The following is a 20,516-nucleotide window of genomic DNA, read 5'->3' as shown; positions in this document are numbered from 1 at the left end:
TGACATGGCTCCTTTTTTTCTTTTTTCCCCATTTCTTTTTTTCCTCCCCCCTGTTTAAAAAAAATCACAACTTGTCCCGCAAAAAACAAGCCCTTATATGGCCGTGTCAATGGAAAAATGAAAAAGTTATAGCTCTTGAGACGCAACTGCAAAATTAGTTGAAATTCAATGATTAGACCATTTTAAAAAACCTGCCCTGGTGGGCACGACAGGGTGGTAGGAAACCCGCCACTCAAGGGGTTAATAGTCATTTTCACTTTAAATTTAGTTAAAAACCCTAAGATAAAAAAAAAATACCAAAAATTGAGAAACGTGCTAAATTTGAAGAGAATTTTGCATTTTGTGGTAAATCCTGACTTCTAGGGTTTTTTTCAAATTCTTTATCGTTTTCAGCACACCAAAATACATGGAAATTAGTTAAAAATAATCAAACAGCTTTTTAGTCGCAGATCTGTGTTATTACATGTAACCATGGATTTGTTTCCCCGTGCTTTGCAAGCGCTGCGGAATAGGTTGGCGCTATATAAAAAAAGATCATCATCATCCTCAGGATAGGTTATCAATAGCTGCTTGGGACCCCTTGATTATCGTCTGTTGCCCATTGGTTAGTGTCTGTGTTCTGAGCTGTTTTGTTACAGGAAGCAAACTGCTCCGTACATAGCACAGCGGCCTCAGTTGGTATTGTAGGCTGATTCCCACTCCCTTCAATAAGACTTAGCCTGAAGTACTAACCTAGGCCACTGCAAAATGTATGGAGCTGTCTGCTTCCTGCAGCAAAACTACTTAGTACACAAAGACACCAGCTCAGGTAAACAGGTGATCTCTCTGGGACCCAGGTGGTGCAGCCCTGCCTATCTTCTACTAATGACTTATCCTGAGGTGAGGTCATCGGTAGCTAAATATGGGACAACACCTTCAAGAATAACTATGTTCCTTAAAGGGGCGATCCAGGGACACAGAATACTTATATGAACAGTTTTTTTGCATGGTACAGCCCCTCTCCCTGTGTCATTAAATCATAAAGGGAGCTGGCTGAACTCCTCTTAATAACTAAGCCAGTCCCCTTCTCTGTCTCTGCATCAGTCATAAGATAGAATGGGCTGGCTTAGTTATTAGGAGGAGTCAAACAGACCCCTTGATGATATGATGTGCACAGAGAAAGGGGCCATACTACATGACGCGGTTTTGGAACCAAGTTGTAATTGGAGGTTCTGACACAGTGGATCCATTTTACTATTTAGCACTCATGCACAACCACTTGTAATTATATTTTACTGACAGCAGTTTACCATAATAAACCCTCCATATTCCTCATACTGGAGTTATCTGTCCCGGTGAGAGTTATTGAGGATGACTTTGGCCATTAATATAATAGTCATTACAGAGATGATAAAAAAGAAAACAACTCCGTATTAAGAGTGATGATTTTCTGTATTCTAAGCGGGCATCAGAAAGCATCCTAAGGCTGCAGGTCCTACAATGGAGCTCCAACACTGCCACATTTCCCACATTCTGAACATGAATATGGCTTCTCCCCTGTGTGACTTCTATGATGTTTAACAAAACTTGTTTTCTGTCAAAAACGTTTTCTGCATCCTGAACAGCTACTCCCCTGTGTGACTTCTGAGATGCTCAACAAGGTCTGATTTATGGGTAAAGGAGCTTCCACATTCTATGCATGAAAATAACTTCTCCCCTGTGTGAATTCTCTGATGTCTCTCAAGATGACTTTTAAGCATAAAACGTTCCCCACATTCTGAACATATAAAGGACTTCTCTCCTGTGTGAGATCTTAGATGTTCCACAAGAGAATCTTTGTGCATAAAACATTTCCCACAGTCCAAACATGAATATGGCTTCTCTCCTCTGTGACTTCTCTCATGCTTAACAAAGGCAGATTTCTGGCTAAAGCATTTCCCACAGTCCAAACATGAATACGGCTTCTCTGCTCTGTGACTTCTCTCATGCATAACAAGAGCAGTTTTCTGGCTAAAACATTTCTCACATTCTGAACAAGAATATGGCTTCTCTTCTGTATGACTTCTCTTGTGCATAACAAGAGCAGTTTTCTTGCTGAAACATTTATCACATTCTGAACATGCATACGGCTTCTCTTCTCTGTGACTTCTCTTGTGAATAACAAGATGTGATTTGTAATCAAAAGATATCGCACATTTAGGACATGAAAATGGTTTATCGCCAGTATAAAGTGGTTCATCTCCTGTATGAACTCTCTGATGTTTACCAAGATCTGATTTCTGGGCAAAGCATTTTCCACATTCTGAACATGAATATGGCTTCTCTCCTGTGTGAATTCTCTCATGCGTAACAAGCGCAGCCTTCTGGCTATAGGATTTCCCACATTTTGAACATGAATACGGCTTCTCTCCTGTGTGACTTCTCTCATGTGTAATAAGATTTGATTTAGATGTAAAACATTTCCCACATTTCGAACATGAATACGGTTTTTCTCCTGTGTGACTTCTCTTATGTATAATTAGATTTGATTTTGATCTAAAACATTTCCCACATTCTGAACATGAATACGGTTTCTCTCCTGTGTGAATTCTCTCATGTATAACAAGATATGATTTTGATGTAAAACATTTCCCACATTCTGAACATGAAAAAGACTTCTCTCCTGTGTGACTTCTTAGATGTTCTGCGAATCTTGCTTTATGGGTAAAACATTTCTCACATTCAGGACATGAAAGTGGCTTCTCTTCAGTGTGAGTCCGCAGATGTACCACAAGAGAGAATTTAAAGGCAAAACACCTTCCACATTCTGAGCATGAATATGGCTTCTCTCCTGTATGAGTTTTCTGATGTTTAACGAGGCATGATTTCTGTCTAAAACTTTTTCCACATTCTAAACATGAATACGGCTTCTCTCCTGTGTGAATTCTCTGATGCTGCTGTAGTTTGGCTTTAGAAAAAAAACATTTCCCACATTCTGAACATGAAAAAGGCTTCACTCCTGTGTGAATTCTCTTATGTTTAGCCAGACTTGATGCATCTATAAAGCATTTACCACATTCTGAACATGAAAAAGGCTTCTCTCCTGTGTGAGTTTTCTGATGTTTGACGAGATAGGATTTTTGTCTGAAATTTTTCTTACACTCTAAGCATGAATACATCTTCACTCCTGTGTGAATTCTCTTGTGCACAACAAGAGCAGATTTCCTGCTAAAACATTTCCCACATTCTGAACATAAATATGGCTTCTCTCCTGTGTGAATTCTCTCATGCCTGACAAGATAAGATTTCTGTCTAAAGCATTTCCCACATTGTGAACATGAAAAAGGCTTCACTCCTGTGTGTATTCTCTTATGTTTAGCTCGACTTGATGCATCTATAAAACATTTGTCACATTCTGAACATGAAAACGGCTTTTCCCCTGTGTGAATTCTCTTATGTTTAACTAGACTTGATGCATCAATAAAGCATTTTTCACATTCTGAACATGAATAAGGCTTCTCTCCTGTGTGACTTCTCTTATGTGTTTCAAGATATGATTTATATTTAAAATATTCACCACATTCTGGACACGGAAACGGCTTCTCTCTGGTGTGAACTCTTTGATGTGTAACAAGAGTTGATCTTTCTGTAAAGCATTTCCCACATTCTGGACAAGAATATGGCTTTTCTCCTGTATGAACTCTCTGATGGGTAACAAGAGTTGATTTAAATGTAAAACACCTTCCACATTCTGAGCATGAATACGGCTTCTCTCCTGTGTGAGTTCTTTGATGTAAAACAAGATGTGATTTCTGTCTAAAACGTTTCCCACATTCTGAACAGGAATACGGCTTTTCTCCTGTGTGGTTTCTCCATTGCTTGGCTAGATATAATTTACTGTTACAATATTTTCCACATTCTGAAGAGTATGACTTCTCCCCGGTATGAATGGTTTGATGTTCAGCGAGAGCAGCTTTCCTAGTAAAACATTTGCCGCACTCTGGACATAAAAATGGCCTCTCATCAATATGAATTCTCTTGTGGATAGAAAGAGCTGATTTCCTTTTAAAATGTTTCCCACATTCAGAACATGCAAACATTTTGCTCAGTCCATATTCCAGTTCATGATTGGGAGATAAAAGGTGATGTCCATGAGAGGCTCTGATACAGTCGTTACCTGGAAGAAAAAACATATATTTTACCAAACCAAATAATTGATATTTTATCATACAATGAGCAATACAGTCAGGAAGTCAAGACATAGCAATGCATGGAGGATTACAGGAAAGCGGTCATCAGATTCGAATCAATGCATTAAACTGCCGCTACCGAATGTTGATTTCAGGGTCCCAGAACCTATAGACACTGGACTCTTTTTAAACAAGCTCATTTTTATTCAGATGGTGAGTAAATACATAGAGAGTAGATGGGCACATAAGTCAGTTACAGTGTAGCATTATCCTGCCATGTCATTGGTGCAAGTATTTCAGTCTAGAAGGCAGCGAAAATAATTCTAGAATTCCGTAAAATACAAGCTATCAAGGAAGCAGATGGAAACAGGCTGAAACAACCGTCCCAGACCCCAATTCCCCAGAAGGGTAGGGGAACATGGGTGACAGCGCCACTGCATGGTAAATAATTGTTGTTACAGAAGCAAACATTTAATGTCTCCGGCAGGGTTGTGTATCGTGCATAAGTGAATATAATGGCTCTATCTCAGCAGAACCTCATCTGTGGATGTCCTGGGCCTCTCGCACTTTTTGGACAATAGCTGCAGTGTCCACGTAGCTAAGTAGCCCACAGATAACATCCCGTGGAGGGGCTGAGGCAACGCGTCTGGGTCGAAGGGCTCTAGGTATACGTTCAATGGTGATATTCTCCGCTCTCTCTTCGTCCAGCAAGGAGCTGAATATTTGTATAGCCGCCGACTTAAGGGCCTCAGCTGTGGTGGACTCTGGAAGGCCTCTTATTCTAATGTTCTTTCTCCTGCTCCTGCTTTCTTGGTCCTCTAAGAGAAGGAGGGCTTGATTAAGGTTGTCTTGTTGGGTAAGTTGCTTTGTACTGCTTTGCTATGGTGGAATAATTCCAATTGGGAATTCTCTAGGTCATCTACCCTGCGGCCTATGTGTTTGACATCTGTTTTAATGTCGGCGAGTTCCTGCAAGACCGGGGAGAGAGCTTTGGTCAATACTTTTTTGATGAAGGAGCGGAAAATTGGGCCTCTGTCTTGTTCTTCATCTTGGTCCGAGTGCACTGACCCACAATCTCTGTCAGATTCGATCAGGTCATGGTCAGGTGGAGATTCATGTGCAGTTTTTGGCCTCTGTGCCGCAGGCAAATGGTGTTTTTTCTTTAAGTATTTGTCCATATCTAGTTGGTTTTTAGAGATGAGTGAGCCTACTCGGCCACGCCCCTTTTTCACCCGAGCGCCGCGATTTTCGAGTACTTCCGTACTCGGGTGAAAAGATTTGGGGGTGAGTGGGGGGTTGCAGCGGGGAGTGGGGGGGGGGGGGGGAAGAGGGAGAGAGAGAGGGCTCCCCCCTGTTCCCCCCGATCCGCCACGCCTCCCCCCGAATCTTTTCACCCAAGTACAGAAGTACTCGAAAATCGCGGTGCTCGATTGAGTAATTACTCGAAACAAGCATACTCGCTCATCTCTATTGGTTTTTGTTAAGTTTAGGTGTATCTGCTGCGTCTCTGCTTCTGTCTCTATTAGTTTTAACCATCTTGAAGTCGGTCTATGTACTGGGATCTGCTGAAGTCTCGGTGGTATTACGCAATTGTTAGTTAAGCATAATATCCTTCTTGCAGTCTTTTGTAGTGAATTCCATCTTAAGGATTATAAGTGCAGGAAGAAGAGGCTTTATTTCTCAATTAGAATGTTACTCCGCAGTCCTGCGCTGTCCCCGGCCGCAAGTTAGGTAAGGGGAGTGTCACTGCGCCCTCCAGCAGTCTCAGCAGCGGGCGCGCACAGGCTCCTTGCTCTCTGCGGCTCCGGGTTGGCTGCGTCCCGGCAGAAGCACAGTGTCCCTGCACTCCGGCGCTGCTTCAAGCAGGAAGAAGTGCCTCCAAGCCTCCCTGCGAGCGCAGTAGCAGGTACTGGACCTGCCGCGGCTCATGGACAGAGGTACTCACTCAGCCCTGGTATCTCCCCACAGGTCCACCTGGTGAGGAGTGATGTCGCTGTGGTTGCCTGCAGTTGCTGTCTTTGGCGCGAGATTTGGCGCTGTAGGTCGAAGGCAAGGAGGGGGCCGTGTTAGGCCGCAAGTTCTTTTGCCTTCTGTGAGGTGCAGAAGCTCTCCAATCCCTCGCAAGGTAGTTAAGGGTCTTCTTGATATTTGAAGAAGTGGTATCTGTGTCCGTGGCAGCCAAATTTCTGGGTTCTTATTATTTTAGCAGGGCTTACTGGAGAGCGGTGTGGAACACGTCCTTGCTGCTCAGAAGCTAAGCCACGCCCTGACACTGGACTCAGAGTTAAAGAGGTTCTCATCCCATCATCAGATTTGAGCTACATCCAAAACCCCTGGCAAACACTTGAGTTTGACGAGAAAAAAAACACATATCAACCCTGCAGCATTTATCTTTGTAATACATGGACAAATTGAATCTGCTATCCAAAAGCAGACACTTTTTAGAGTCCCTTGCACACACTCTCTTATAGAAGTCTATATGAGAGTATGCACACAGAACTCAAAAAAAAAGTCCAATGTGGTCTAACGGGTGACAAAGAGGAAATACAATGCTCTCATCATGTGACCCTAGACCTCTTTGGATGCACTCAATGATGCTATTTGCCTTGGCAGCAGCAGCCTGGCACTGGTTGCTCCAGTTAAGCTTAAAGTTAGAAAATCGCCAAGCCCTTTACCATGTCTGTGTAATGGTGACATGTATTTCTTCTGCCCATGTGCCTAATTTTATATTAATCAACCTCATTTGCCACTTTTCTGCCCAAGCATCCAACTTATCCATATCTTCTTGCAACTGCCTTGTGTCCCCTCTAGTTTTAATTTTACCCCCTTACACACATTCTCACCCAGACCAAGAATTCTCATTTTATACACCAACCTTTTATGCGGCACCGTATCAAATGCTTTGGAAAAATCCAAATACACAAGATCCAGTGATTCTCAGGTCCAGTCTAGAAGCTGATCAGGTTGGTGTGACAGGAGCGATCTCTCATAACCCCTGCTGATACAGAGTTATTCAGCTATTTTCCTTGAGGCCCTCCAGGATAGCGTCTCATGGAAACCCTTCAAACATTTAATAGAAGTAAAACTTACCGGCATGTAGTTTCCAGGGTCACTTTTTGACCCATTTTTGAATATCGGCACCACATTGGCTATGCACCAATACAGTGGCACAAACACTATAGAGTCCCTAATTATAAGAAACAAGGGTCTGTGTATCACATTACTTAATTCCCTTAGAACTCGGGGGTGTATGACATCGGGACCTGGTGATTTGTCCATTTTAATCTTTTTAAGACGGCTCTGCACTTCTGGAGAGTTTACTTGATCATTCTGCATCTCATCTGACATTTCATTTTCCTTTGTAAATACATTGGATTAAAAGCTATTTAATAGCTGGCAGCAGCCAGCAGGGGGCCGGGGCGGCTGGAGGAGAGTTCTTTCACCGTTCTCGCCCTGCCTGCTTAAATTCACTGTAAGCAGCGGTCGTTCAGTACTAAACTGCTGCTGTTTACGCTGAATGGCTTGTCATTCGTTTTTCAAGCATAGTGAAACCCGAACGACTGAATGGTCTTGCTCAGTTGTTCAGTCTCTGCATGCATTTACATGGGATGACTATAGCGCAAAGCCCTGTGGAAGCGCATGGTTTTAAACAACTATTAACGAAAATTGTCCCATGTAAAAGGGCCTCATCTAACCCAGACTAAAGGTACCTTTACACAGGGTGGCTGATGGATGCATATGTGCCCGACTGCTGTCCCATTGACTATCACTGCTGTGCTTTATGCAGGAGCGACAGTTCTGTGAATGGTGGCGGAGCGGACAGGAGATCGTGCTGGCCTGCCCACCCCTATTCACTGCAAATAAATCATCACTCAAGGATTGAACAACTCCTGTTTTTATGGGCTGACGGTTGGTTGTTTTTTCAGTCCTGCTAAAAACCAAGCGACTCTGACAAGTGAGAGATTTTCATGGTTTCCAGCGATAACTCAGGCGACAGTTTCCCTGTGTAAAGGCATCTTAAATTACTTTATACTGTACAGGTGCCAGGATGCATGCATGCGCCTCATGTACCAAGATCTCATTTTCTTATGCTTCTCTTTAGGTGGGGGAGACTCAGATTTAGGAATTAACAGGGTTCATTGTTCCAGTTGGAGACACCTGCTAAGAACCGAGCCTGGGGTCCACATAAAGGGAAGAGCATATGTGTAATGTCTGAGTGTGTTGGAACCAGTTACATAGAGAGGAAGGTAGAAGATCTGTGCATCCTTCATGTGATGAAACCATTCATCGGACTTCTGCCCTGTAAGAATCTCAAGAGGTTTGTACCCTGTCTCTGTATGCTTTGCTTTGGAACAAATGGCATTGGCTTGAAAGGACTTGTTCTCCGGACTGGTGATTTCCAACACTTTCAACAGTTTGTTTCCGCACTTTCTCTTTGCTGCTCTATGGAGGTTTGGTTTTCATGGCCTAAGTATAACAGCTTTTAATATGTTGTAGTATTCTCTGTCAGTACATCTTAAACTTCCTCATGAGTCCGTTCATGGTGTACAAGTGGGCAATCAGACCTGTAAAACCAGCCGACTTGCAGATGAAGTTATTGTGGATGACTACCATTAATATCTCTCCCAAACTTTTTCTCCCTACTTAACATTTTTCATGGGTTGTCAGGCTTCAATGTGAATGCAAACAAATTGGAGGCAGTGTTCTTGTCAGTGCTTAATGAGGGTTGGAAGAATCCAACGGCCGGATGTTCTTAAGGACAGAAATGTCCAAGAAGGTTGGGAAATATTGTGAAAGGAGATTCCCCAAGCACAATCGTTACCAATCCCTAAAAGAAGGAAGAATGGGAAGCATTTAAAGAGACCAGGATGGATGAACACAGAACTTGTACACATGTTATAGAGGAAGAAAAATATGTTTATCAAATGGAAAGAAGGGGAATATCTAAAGAAGAATATAATGGGGTCTGCAGAAACTGTAGGGCAAGTGTCTGAATGTCTGTTATTAGCTGTTTAGACACTCATGCCCCTCGGTCATCCTAAAGGCAAGTTTCCTCCATTTTTGTCAGTTTTACTTCTCCGGATGTCTGATCTCCACGCCAGTATTAGCCATCATGTTCTTTGGCGGTCGGGTCTTTTGCCAATGATCTGTCCAAGCATTATATATTTTTCTAGCAACTCTGCTTGCATTACAAGGCAAAAATCCGCGAGTCTGAGGCTGGCCGTCTTGTCCTCCAGGAGTCTGAGGCCGGCCGTCTTGTCCTCCAGGAGTCTGAGGCCGGCCATCTGGTCCTCCAGGAGTCTGAGACCGGCCATCTGGTCCTCCAGGAGTCTGAGGCCGGCCATCTGGTCCTCCAGGAGTCTGAGGCCGACCATCTGGTCCTCCAGGAGTCTGAGGCCGACCATCTGGTCCTCCAGTGATATATCAGGTCTTATACGGTTCAGGACTTCTGTTTGTTGCTCTCGCCATCCAGGGCATAAGCAGCAGCTTTCGCCAGCAGCTCCAACGCATTAATCCTCCTTCTATCGGCTTCCCTTACAGTCCCGCTCTCACATCCATACATGGCTCTGGGGAAAATGATGGTTTGCGCTATCTTCCATTTAGTTGCTATGACAATGTCCCTACTTTTCCAGATTTTGTCCATGTTTAGCATCGCGCTTCGCCCCAATCCTCTCCTACGTTTTATCTCTGGCAGAGATTCTCCATCCTGGTTGATTTACAAACCAAGGAAGATGAAGTCTTGCATGCATTCTACAGCCACGTTGTTGATTTTGATTTGAATTTGACCATTTTTTGCAGTCAAAGTTTTTGTCTTCTTTATACCCCCTTAAAGGCCAATAATCCTGGACAATAGCAGAAGTATGGTGCTGGATTAAAGCTATTGGTCGGATCCTCAGCTGTTAGTCATAGCTGAGGACCCAGAGAAGAGAAAATTTATAACTGCTTCTGCATTCTCCTTTCTTTGTTATATAGCGCCCAACGAGCAGTATGGGACAAGGTGCCCCCTGCTACAGCAGAGCTGCAGGGTCCTAGCAGACTGATCAGCTCGGTTAGTGACTGATGTCACTACAGTTGGATGTCTTTCACTGTAGTTGGTGCATCCAGATGCACAAATTACAGGGGGAAAGTATGAAATGTGAATGACCCCCAGAGTTCTTGGGGCTTTAGGGGATATAGAAAGTAAAAAAATAGTTACAAAAAGAAGTTTAAAAAAATTACAGAATAAAATAAAAAATATCACATGTAAAAAAAGAAAATGACCTAAAGCCGGTGCCATATGTGCCCTATAATGTGAGACTGCACAAATCATATATCAAAACGTCCAAAACAAAATTAAGGAACTCGTGGCTGTACTTTATTTTGGCGTAAATATACGAATCTTAAAAATAACCATAATAAAAAAAATTGGTTTTTTTAGCTTTTTACCCTCAAATCAGACTGGCTTCTGTTTCTGCAGAGTTGTGTCATCCATGGAAAGGAGATTCTTATGTTTCTGCCACCTCTTTTCACCCGGTTTCCAATTTGTCTCGGTCCATTTTCCGCCTGATCACTCACGCATATAAGATAAACAAGAAGGGCGAGAGGATGCTGCCCTATCATATGCCTTTACCGATCCCAAAACAATCTGTGTCCCCATACCGTGTTCTTACAGCAGCTTCTAGATTGGTATAAAGTGATTTTATCAGCTTGACTAGATGTGCTGATACGCCCGGCTCTTGTAGGACCTGCCATAGCTTGTCATGGTCGACGCAGTCAAGGCCAGTATGCCATCAGATTTCGCACCCTGGCCTCAGAGTTAGGGTGGAATAATGAAGCCTTGTAGCTGCATTCTGTGAGGGGCTTAGTGAATCCACGAACCACACGCAACAGTCACTCACTTCTTTTCCATTTTTTACTCTGATTATGCCGTTGCGTGCCATGAATAGTTTTCGGGCCATCTTGACCGATGCGAATAGGCCTTAGATATGGCCCTTCATGGCTTCTGCTTCTAGTTGTTGGCAACGCTCACTTCAGTCCATTTACTTGTCTTTAATCGCCATTCACCGAAGAATCAGCATTTAGTTGCTGAACTTCATCTTCTTTGCCGGCGGCCTTTGCTGCTCTACTTTTATTGGCTATAGCGAGGGTTTGGTCGGACAACCAATAGCGTCATTTTTCCTGCCTCTTATAGGTGCGATGCTCACTGACCATTTCCATAACCGTGGACTGTATATTGGCCATAGTTCCTCTGGATGCTTTTCTGATGTGTCAAGCAGTCTGAATCTCTTTTTGCTACCTCAATAGTGTATGAATGGGGAAGAATAGCTAAAGCTAATAATAAATTGAGGCAAGTCAAAAGCAATGTGATTTTTCTTTTTTTTTGGGGGGGGGGAGGTCAAAAGAAAATGTGGTTTTAGGGGTCAAAAGAAAAGTCAAAGATGCTTTACAGGATGAAAATGGTGAATTGGTTAAGAATGATGTTGAGAAGGATAAACTTTTAAATTCTTATTTTGTATCTGTTTTCTCTCAGAAAGTAGATGTAACATCAGCTGATCTTCCCTGTGCTATTGGGGAATAAAATAATGCAGGCTATCTGTAAGCTGAGAGATGGTGAGGGAACACTTAGCTAACTTACATGAATTCAAGTCTCAAGGTTCAGATGAATTACATCCTAGGATACTAAAGGAAGCAGCAGAGGTAATTGCTGAACCACTCACTGGAATCTGAAAATTCCTGGAGAACAGGAGAAGTCAGAGAAGATCATTGTTGTTGTTGTTAACAGTTTAGTTGTTCACATCCCTCAGCAACCATAAAGACGAGCTCCCTCCATGTTTTTCGATTTTGCACTGCTTCTTTCAGTTGTCCGACATACATACCAGTATCAGCTCTGATAGTATCAGCCATCATGTCCTTTGGCAGCCAGGTCGTCTTTTGCCACTGAACTGTCCAAGCATTATAGATTTTTCTAGCGACTCTGCTCACATTACATGGCCAAAGTACGTGAGTCTGAGCCAGGCCATCATCTTTTCCAGTGATATATCGGGTCTTATACGATTTAGGACTTCTCTGTTTGTTATTCTTGCTTTCCAGGGTATAGGCAACAGCTTTCGCCAGCAACACCGCTCCGGCCCATCAATCCTCCTCCTATCAACTTTTTCGCAATCCAGATTTCCCTACCATATATGGCTATGGGGAAAACAATGGTTTGCACTATCCTGCATTTAGTTGCTATGCCCAGAAGATTGGAAAAGGGCAAATGTTGTCTACATCTTCAAAAAAGGAAAAAAGGTGGATCCAGGAAACTACAGGCCTGTGAGCCTGACTTCTATACTGGTAAAGATCTTTGAACAGATAATTAAACAGCATGTATGCAAGTACTTGGATGAGAATAGAGTAATTAACTAGAGCCAGCATGGGTTTGTAACAAACAAGTCATGCCAGACTAATCTAATCTCCTTCTATGACAGAATCACCGACCGGCTTGATCAGGAAAATGCGGTGGATATGGTATATCTTGGCTTTAGTAAACCATTTGACAAAGTATCGCATACCATACTTATTGAAAAAATGACCAATTATGGGATTGACAAGGCAACTGTTAGGTGGATTCACAACTGGCTGAGTGATTGTACTCAAAGAGTGGTCATAAATGACTGCACATCCAAGTGGAAGAATGTATCAAGTCGGGACCACAAGGCTCTGTCCTGGGCCCAGTGTTGTAAAATGTACAGGGCCATTTAAAAAAAGACGAAGCGAATTCTGCAGCATTTCTGCATTCAAAAAACAGTCGAAAACTGTACCACACGTATCCGCAGCTGATGTCATACTATACGGCGCTCCCCCTCACCTCCTCTGAAGGCTTCCCGCTGTCAGCGCTCCCCCGCTTCCGGCCTGTAGGGGCCTCATCTGAGCAGGCCGCTGAGAACCGGTAGCCGGGGAGGTATGATAGAGGAAAGCCTTCGTAAGAGGTGAGGGGAGCGCCGTATGGCATGACATCAGCTGAGAACACGGGGCTGATTTCCAGTCAAAATCCGCACCAATGGTACAGCTTTTTGGATGGAAATTTCTGCTGCGAACATTCTGCAGCATTTCTGTCACATGTAAACATACCCTAAGTCAGCTAGAGGTATGCTGCCACGTGCAGTGACCTCAGTAGTGATAGTGACCCCCTCAGTGGCCCCGGTGGTAATAGTGTCCCCCACATTGATCCCAGTAGTAATAGTGACCTCCATATCATCCCTAGTAATAAAAGTGACCTCCCACAGTAACCCCAGTAGTAATGGTGACCCCCCCCACAGTGGCCTCAGTAGTAATAATGACATCCCACAATGATATCAGTAGTAATAGTGACCCCCACAGTAGCCTCAGTAGGAATAGTGACCCCCACAGTAGCCTCAGTAGTAAGTATCGCCTATATCATCCCTAGTAATAACAGTGCTCCCCCCAGTGGCCTTAGTAGTAATGTTGACCCCCCACAGTGGCCTCAGTAGTAATAGTGACCTCCACAATGATACCAGTAGTAATAGTAACCCCCACAGTAGCTTCAGTAGTAATAGTGACCCCCATAATAGCCTCAGTAGTATTGCCTATATCATCCCTAGTAATAATAGTGCTCCCCCCAGTGGCCTTAGTAGTAATGTTGACCCCCCACAGAGGCCTCAGTAGTAATAGTGACCCCCACAGTGGCCTCAGTAGTAATAGTGACCCCCACAGTGGCCCCAGTAGTAATAGTGACCCCCACAGTGGCCCCAGTAGTAATAGTGACCCCCACAGTGGCCCCAGTAGTAATAGTGACCCCCACAGTGGCCCCAGTAGTAATAGTGACACCCACAGTGGCCCCAGTAGTAATAGTGACACCCACAGTGGCCCCAGTAGTAATAGTGACCTCAGGGGTAATATTACTACTCCTGGGTCTGATGTAGGGGACACTATTACTAATAGTGTCCCTTATATCGACCACAGGAGTAACAGTAACCCCCACAGTGGCCCCAGTAGTAATAGTGTCCCCTATATTGACCACAGTAGTAATAGTGACCCCTATATCATCCCTAAGAATAATAGTGACCCCTCCCCCCCACAGTAGCCCCAGTAGTAACGCGGACCCCTCACAGTGGCCTCAGTAGTAAGTGTCCCCTATATCATCCCTAGTAATAATAGTGCTCCCCACAGTAGCCCCAGTAGTAATAGTGACCTCAGGGGTAATACGATTACTCCTTGGGCTGATGTAGGGGACACTATTACGAATAGTATCCCTTATTTAGACCCCAGGAGTAACAGTAACCCCCACAGTGGCTACAGTAGTAATAGTGTCCCCTATATTGCCCACAGAAGTTATAGTGAGCCCTATATCACCCCTAGTAATAATAGTGACCCCCCCAGTAGAAATGGTAAAAAAAAATGACATTCTGACATCTTTTGATGCGTCTTGGTCCTACGGCACACAAACTACAACAAAAATGACCCGATAACTTTCTTCTATGGGCCAGTACAATTACTACCATACCAAACTTGTATGCGTTTTTTTTTTTTTTTTGCTGTACTACTTGATTTTTTTTAAAGACATTTAATTTTTTTAAATTATTTTCTGCCCCCATCTTTAGCGCGCAATAAATTTTTTCTTTCTCCATTGACATAGTTGTAGGAGGGCTGATTTTTAGTGCGACGTCCGGTCGTTTGCGTTCATACCATTTTGGAATACATAGGCCTTTATTTTTTCTGGGAGACAGGGTGACCAAAAGTGCATTTCTGGCGTTCTTTATTTTACTTTTTCAGATGACGTTCACCATGGGGGCTAAATAATGCATTACTTTGGTAGATCGGACTTTTATGGGCGTGGTGATACCGAATATGTATTTTGGTATTCTGATTTAGATTCTTTTATTGTAAATATGCTAAGGGGGAGGGGGGGGGATTTAAACTTTAATTTAATTTTTTTTACAATTAGCAAAACTTTATTGATCTTGCTTTAACTTTTTTTTTTAGACCCCCTAGGGGCCCACAATATGTGATGTTTTGATCGCTCCTGTAGTATGATGTAATGCAATAGCATTACATCATACTGCGATCAGGCAAGAGGTCTATCAAGCCACCCCATGGAGATGGCTTGATAAGCAGTCTACTACAAAAGCCCTGGGGCCTTTCAGAGGGCCTCCGGCTGCCGTGACACCCACATGTCTCCCTGCGATCTCATCACGTAGGGGTGGGTGGTGGGGGGCATATTAACATCTTCATCAGCACTTCTGCCCTATTCAGCAATTCCAGCAACCCGATTGGTGATTAGGGAAGAAGTGCTGATGAAGATGTTAATATGCGGAGGGGGGCGTACGGGACGTTCGGGGGATTTAAATGGTTAATAGCACCGAACAACTGCGCGGCCGATTGAAGCTATTACCCATTGGTGTCCGCTGTAATAAACAGATCGCCCCGCGATCTCTCTTCATACATACGCCCACCCTGCAGGACGCAACTGTGCATCCTATAGCGTGAAGGGGTTAATGCTGCGCCAAGCGTTCTGTCGGCTTCTTATCCGGCTATTTCCCAGCCATGGAAGCGCCTCAAGTCCGGATTCATTAAACACAAGCATCACGTTGTGCGGACTGGCAAGGAGCTCCATCCAGTTCTGGAAACTTCTCACTGAGCTGATTAAACAGGAGATTCTCCATCACATTCCGGGACTGGAACCGATCCATCATTCCTATTACTGCGTGCAGATGAGCCGGCCCTCTTACTAGGATGACACCCCAGAGCGGCCGTCAGTCCGGAGGGAGAACCTTTAGGACAACGCAGTCCTCTGGGATTCCTCTTCTGGCTTCTTCCTCACTTACAAGTAACTGTCGCCCGTCATTTTAATCCCAAACTCCTCAGAAATGTGCGCTCTTTCCCAATCTTCTGAAGTCCTAATCTTATATTGCTTGGCCGATCCAAGGTGCATAACCTTTAATTGTGGAGTCAAAGGCTACTTCTTCCTGGATGGATAAGACTGGTAACCTGCATGGCCTCCTCCTCGTAGTCCTACAGCCTAAGGAGTGCCTGCACTTTCATAAAACTTCTGTCTCATAGAGACAAGTCAAAAGTATTGATCAGTGGGGGTCCGGCTGCTGAAACCCGCACTGATCGCCATAATGAGGGTGCTGCAGTGCTCTGGGAGGTAGGCTGCAGCTGCCGAAAGCAGCCACAAACTAGCGGTAGGGCGAGCGCGGCAGCACCCCCATTCTAGCGATCAGCAGGGACTCCAGCAGCGGGACCCCCACAGATCAATACTGTTAACAAGTCTCTATGAGACAAGTGATATGACAGTGCGGGCACTCCTAACGTCACACCACTGCATTCCATTCGCCTTCGGAATATTCAAGCACAGTTTAAAACGTAATCAGTCATCCTTAGGGCGGGTGAGTTATTTGCCTTCCACGGCACACCCTTCTGTTCATAGACAAGTCCTGACCCAAATCCAGTCGGTTTAGCATCGGAGACACTAGCGATTATTTATAAATCAATTTCAGAACACTCCAGTTTTACCCAGTTTACGAGATGAAATATCACCAAACCATCAAATCCTATTCCCAGGCTTCCAGTAAACCTGCTAATACCCACTGATCCACCTGACTGGAGGAGCAGGAGACCAGCAGGTGTCTACATGATATCCGTCGCCTCCATTGGGCGGCAGGTAGAACATTTTACATCTCAGTCTACAGTTTAGGACAGAATAACCAGCAGATTCACGGACGCCTCTTACCGTTCACCGCCACCATTATGGGCTCTTCCAGTCCATCCGCTCTTCCACCATAACTTTCCTACAAGGATCCCACAGGACACGGGGAGAAAGACAAAGGAAGACAAGATTATCCAGATGGAGGTCAAAAAGCCCTAAACGACATGAAGCAATCTAAAGGATCCCCCTAAGTGGCCACCAGACGGGGCCAACATCCAGCCACGGATTCTACATCTGGCCAGGTTTCTGTCTTCCTACATGAAATGAGCTCCGTCTATCTAAAGGTGACGACGGCTCAGTAACCCCAGATCTCAGGTCAGTCAGCGACCTCACGGCTTTCATAGAATGGGCACATGCATACGGGCTTTTTTTCCCGTCTGAGTTTTGCACTGAACAATTTAAAAAACCTAAAAAAATTAATGTAACAAGCGGTTTAGGCAAATTCACCACAAGACGCCTCTGTTACCGACTGCTGCGGTCTCAGTATTATTTCTCCCTGACCGGCGTCTTTAGTACTTAGTGGAGCCCTGCTGTTCTGACCGGCTGCAGACGTGATGTACGGCCAGACAGCAGCTTCTGACAGAGGTCCTGAGGAGTCCTTCCCTGTTCCTCATGGAAAATGGCCTCCAGCACCATAATATTTTTGGTTTTATGTGCTGCAACTGTCTTCTTCACATCCCACAATAGATTTTCTCTGCAGCTCAAGTCTGGTGACTGATGGCCCCTCCAGAACCCGTGTGTTCCTGGCTTCAGGGAGGAGCAGACGGGCTCCGGTGAGCTCTACAGAGTTCCACTGGCTGTGGTTCTTTCCAAGGCCAAGTCTTCCAAGGCAAAGGCTTGACCCAGGAAAGCTTGCTGGCACGGGGCTTCCACCAGCCATGGAGTTTGGGGCTTCCACCAGCCATGGAGTTCTGGACTTCCTCCAGCCTCAGTTGGGTGGAAGGAGGACTGAACCACAGGAAGGTAGATGATCTGGTTGGGGTGTCAGCAATGTCACCCTAACCCCCTGGAGAAGCCCAAGGTGACTCGCAGCCAGATGAGGACAATGGAGGATCATATTATGCAGGTAAGTTGGGCTGATCATAAGGAGTGTGAGTCGGCGACAGATCTAGCATTCCACATTGCTACTAATAAAAGGGACTAGAAGGAGGCTGGGAGGCTGCTCAATAAATATAGGGAAGCTCTCCTTACTCTGAAGCAGATCGTGCCAAATCCCACAGTAGGAAAGTAGCCATCTCCCAAGGGATTAAAGCCTATGAGAAGGCAATTGAATGTTATGAGGAGGAAAGAGAGCGGATTTTGAAAACAAGCGAACCTTTTAAGGAAAAGCTCCTAAACAATGAAGGTTTTCCAAAAGGGCATCTGGGAGCCATGGCAGCAGCTCAGAAGAGTCTGGAGGTGTTCAGGACGGGAGGGCCATGTGCGCTGGTAAGCAGCAGCCCTTCCTGCATGTAGGGGCTACTGGACCTAGCATTCTGGGCAAACAGGTTGGCCTGTCCCCTACATCGGGTGAATCAAACTCAAAGGATGCTGATGAAGACAGCTGCAGTAGCAGCGAAGAGGGGGCTTTAATAATGTAGCCGATCGGACTGCGGGAGTCCCTGAAAGGATGCAACATCTCTTCTTTGGAAAGCAGTTAGCCCTAGAAACATCAAGCAAAAGAAAAAGAAACATCTAGCAAAGGTAAGTGTATGTCAACAAGCACTGTGGTTTGACTGCAAAGCCCTGGTAATCCCCTAGGCCCGAGCTGTGTGGTGGGTCCGGTGCAGGGGACTGGGGAAGAAGGGTTAATGCAGCCCAAAACTCTGTTCCAGCTTCTTCTAGTTTAGGGAACAGAGGAGTTAAGGAGGCAGAGACAAATTTGGTCAATAGAAAAAGCCCCAGTCAGCTGGAAGAGTTGTGGACTTGCCCTCTGGGGGTAATGTAAAACATAAGGTGAAAACCGGTCCTTGTCCAGCAAGTTATGGGAGGGGTATAAAAAAAAGACAGACAAACTGAAGCAAGTTCAGAGAAGAGTTACCAAGATGGTGAGCGGTCTGCAAATCATGTCCTATGAGGAACGGGTAAAGGATCTGGGAATGTTTAGCAGAAGAGAAGGCTGAGAGGAGACTTAATAGCTGTCTACAAATATCTGAAGGGCGGTCACAGTGCAGAGGGATCAGCCCTATTCTCATCTGTACAAGGAAAGACTAGAAGCAATGGGATGAAACTGAAAGGGAGGAGACACAGATTAGATATTAGACAGGGGATCAGTGAGTGGAACAGGTTGCCATGGGAGGTGGGGAGTTCTCCTTCAATTGAAGTCTTCAGGGGCCGGACAGACATCTGTCTGGGATGATTTAGTGATCCTGCACTGAGCAGGGGGTTGGAACCAATGACCCTGAAGGACCCGATGACCCTGGAGGTCCCTTCCAATTCTACAATTCTATGAATGTGACTGTTAGTGCCCCTGCTGCCCCTGTTTCCGCAGGGTGTTCCGATTCCCCAGGCAATTTATCACTGGCTGTACATGCAGCTATGGGATCGGGAAATAGTCAGTGGGGAGAGCTGGAATCCAGTTGCCCCTCAGTCAGAGACAACAACTGGCAGACGTTATGCTGGTGTCACCCCCTGAAGGGAGGAAGAAAGCATCCTTCTTGTCTTTTGGGCTCTAGGGATGATGTTTTGCAACAGTGCCTCATGGAGACTTAGAGGAGAGGGGAGAGCTCAATGAATGTTGGAGGTAGAATTGTGGACTTATCTCTCTGGATATAGAGGAACAGGCTTTATGGCTTCTAAGAGCAAAGGAGGGAGATTGTATTGTTCCTGACGACAAACTGGCAGGACATTGGCCATAGGAACGTGTTCAGTCTTCATTGGAGGTTGTGAAAATGCATGCTCCTCAAAACGTAAGTTAGTGGAGCTTCTGCTGAAGATGGGTTTCAGGGCAGATGACATCTATGTCCTAATCCTTCCTTACGGCAAGTCAGATTTCAACATCACTTATGTTCACTCAGGGGGTTTTGAGCTCTTTTGGGGAAACTATGGTGAAGGACAAGCCTGGCCGGTGAGGTTTCGCTGCTTAAGTGGTAACTTGCCAGACTGCAGTCAAGAGAATGACTATTTTAACTGCTAATAAGTCCCTCTCTTGCTCCAGCATCATGACTTGGCTCAGTCGGTACGGTGAGGTGGTGCACATGCCCCCCCAAAAAACTGTATGAACACAGAATCTGGTCCGGAGTCTAGATGTTATGGTCAAACAAACATTCAGGGAATTTGGTGGCCCACACACCATCTGCGGCCTTCCTTGGTAGGGATTGTATCTTGGCCTACTACCAGTGACAGCTCAAGCTCTGTCACAAGTGCGGTGACATCACACATTTGAGTGCCACCTGCAAAGTCAGCAAGTACGTTCTATGTGGTAAAGTAAGTCATCTGAGTGGAGATCAGGTGTCATCTGTGTGGTGACCTCATTCCCCCATTCAGCCGCTGTCCACACTCTGCTGCCAGTAAGGCCATGGCCCCAGCAGAGACGAGTTGCAAGTTTGCCTTTGCGTGGGAAGGGACCAGCAGAGGCAGTGGAGCCCGGCAGCCAAGGAAGCTCTTAATTAGGAGAATAAGAACATACTCTTCTTGTTCTAATCTAGGAACGGTGATTACATGTAGTTCTATACAAGCGAACCATGTGACACGATTTACGG

The 20,516-nt window shown here is 45.0% G+C and overlaps 1 protein-coding gene across 6 annotated transcripts in view; it reads right to left on the bottom strand.

The window, feature by feature from the left end:
* Window positions 1-269: 269 nt before the first annotated feature.
* LOC136572292 (zinc finger protein 850-like) overlaps window positions 270-20,516 on the bottom strand; it is a 722,303-nt gene continuing 702,056 nt past the window's right edge. For 5 of the 6 annotated variants that reach the window (XM_066572738.1, XM_066572742.1, XM_066572741.1 and 2 more), the window contains 2 exons: window positions 16,861-16,918; window positions 271-4,135 (listed from right to left, as the gene is read on the bottom strand). In XM_066572738.1, the coding sequence (XP_066428835.1) occupies window positions 1,605-4,135; window positions 16,861-16,918 (2,589 nt within the window). In that variant the 3' untranslated portion in view covers window positions 271-1,604. Of the gene's footprint in view, window positions 4,136-16,860; window positions 16,919-20,516 lie in introns of all 6 variants that reach the window. The other variant, XM_066572744.1, reaches the window with a different exon arrangement.

Source organism: Eleutherodactylus coqui, chromosome 7 (assembly GCF_035609145.1).
Source record: "Eleutherodactylus coqui strain aEleCoq1 chromosome 7, aEleCoq1.hap1, whole genome shotgun sequence".
Classification (NCBI taxonomy): domain Eukaryota; kingdom Metazoa; phylum Chordata; class Amphibia; order Anura; family Eleutherodactylidae; genus Eleutherodactylus; species Eleutherodactylus coqui.
This window is presented reverse-complemented; position numbering and strand designations above follow the sequence as displayed.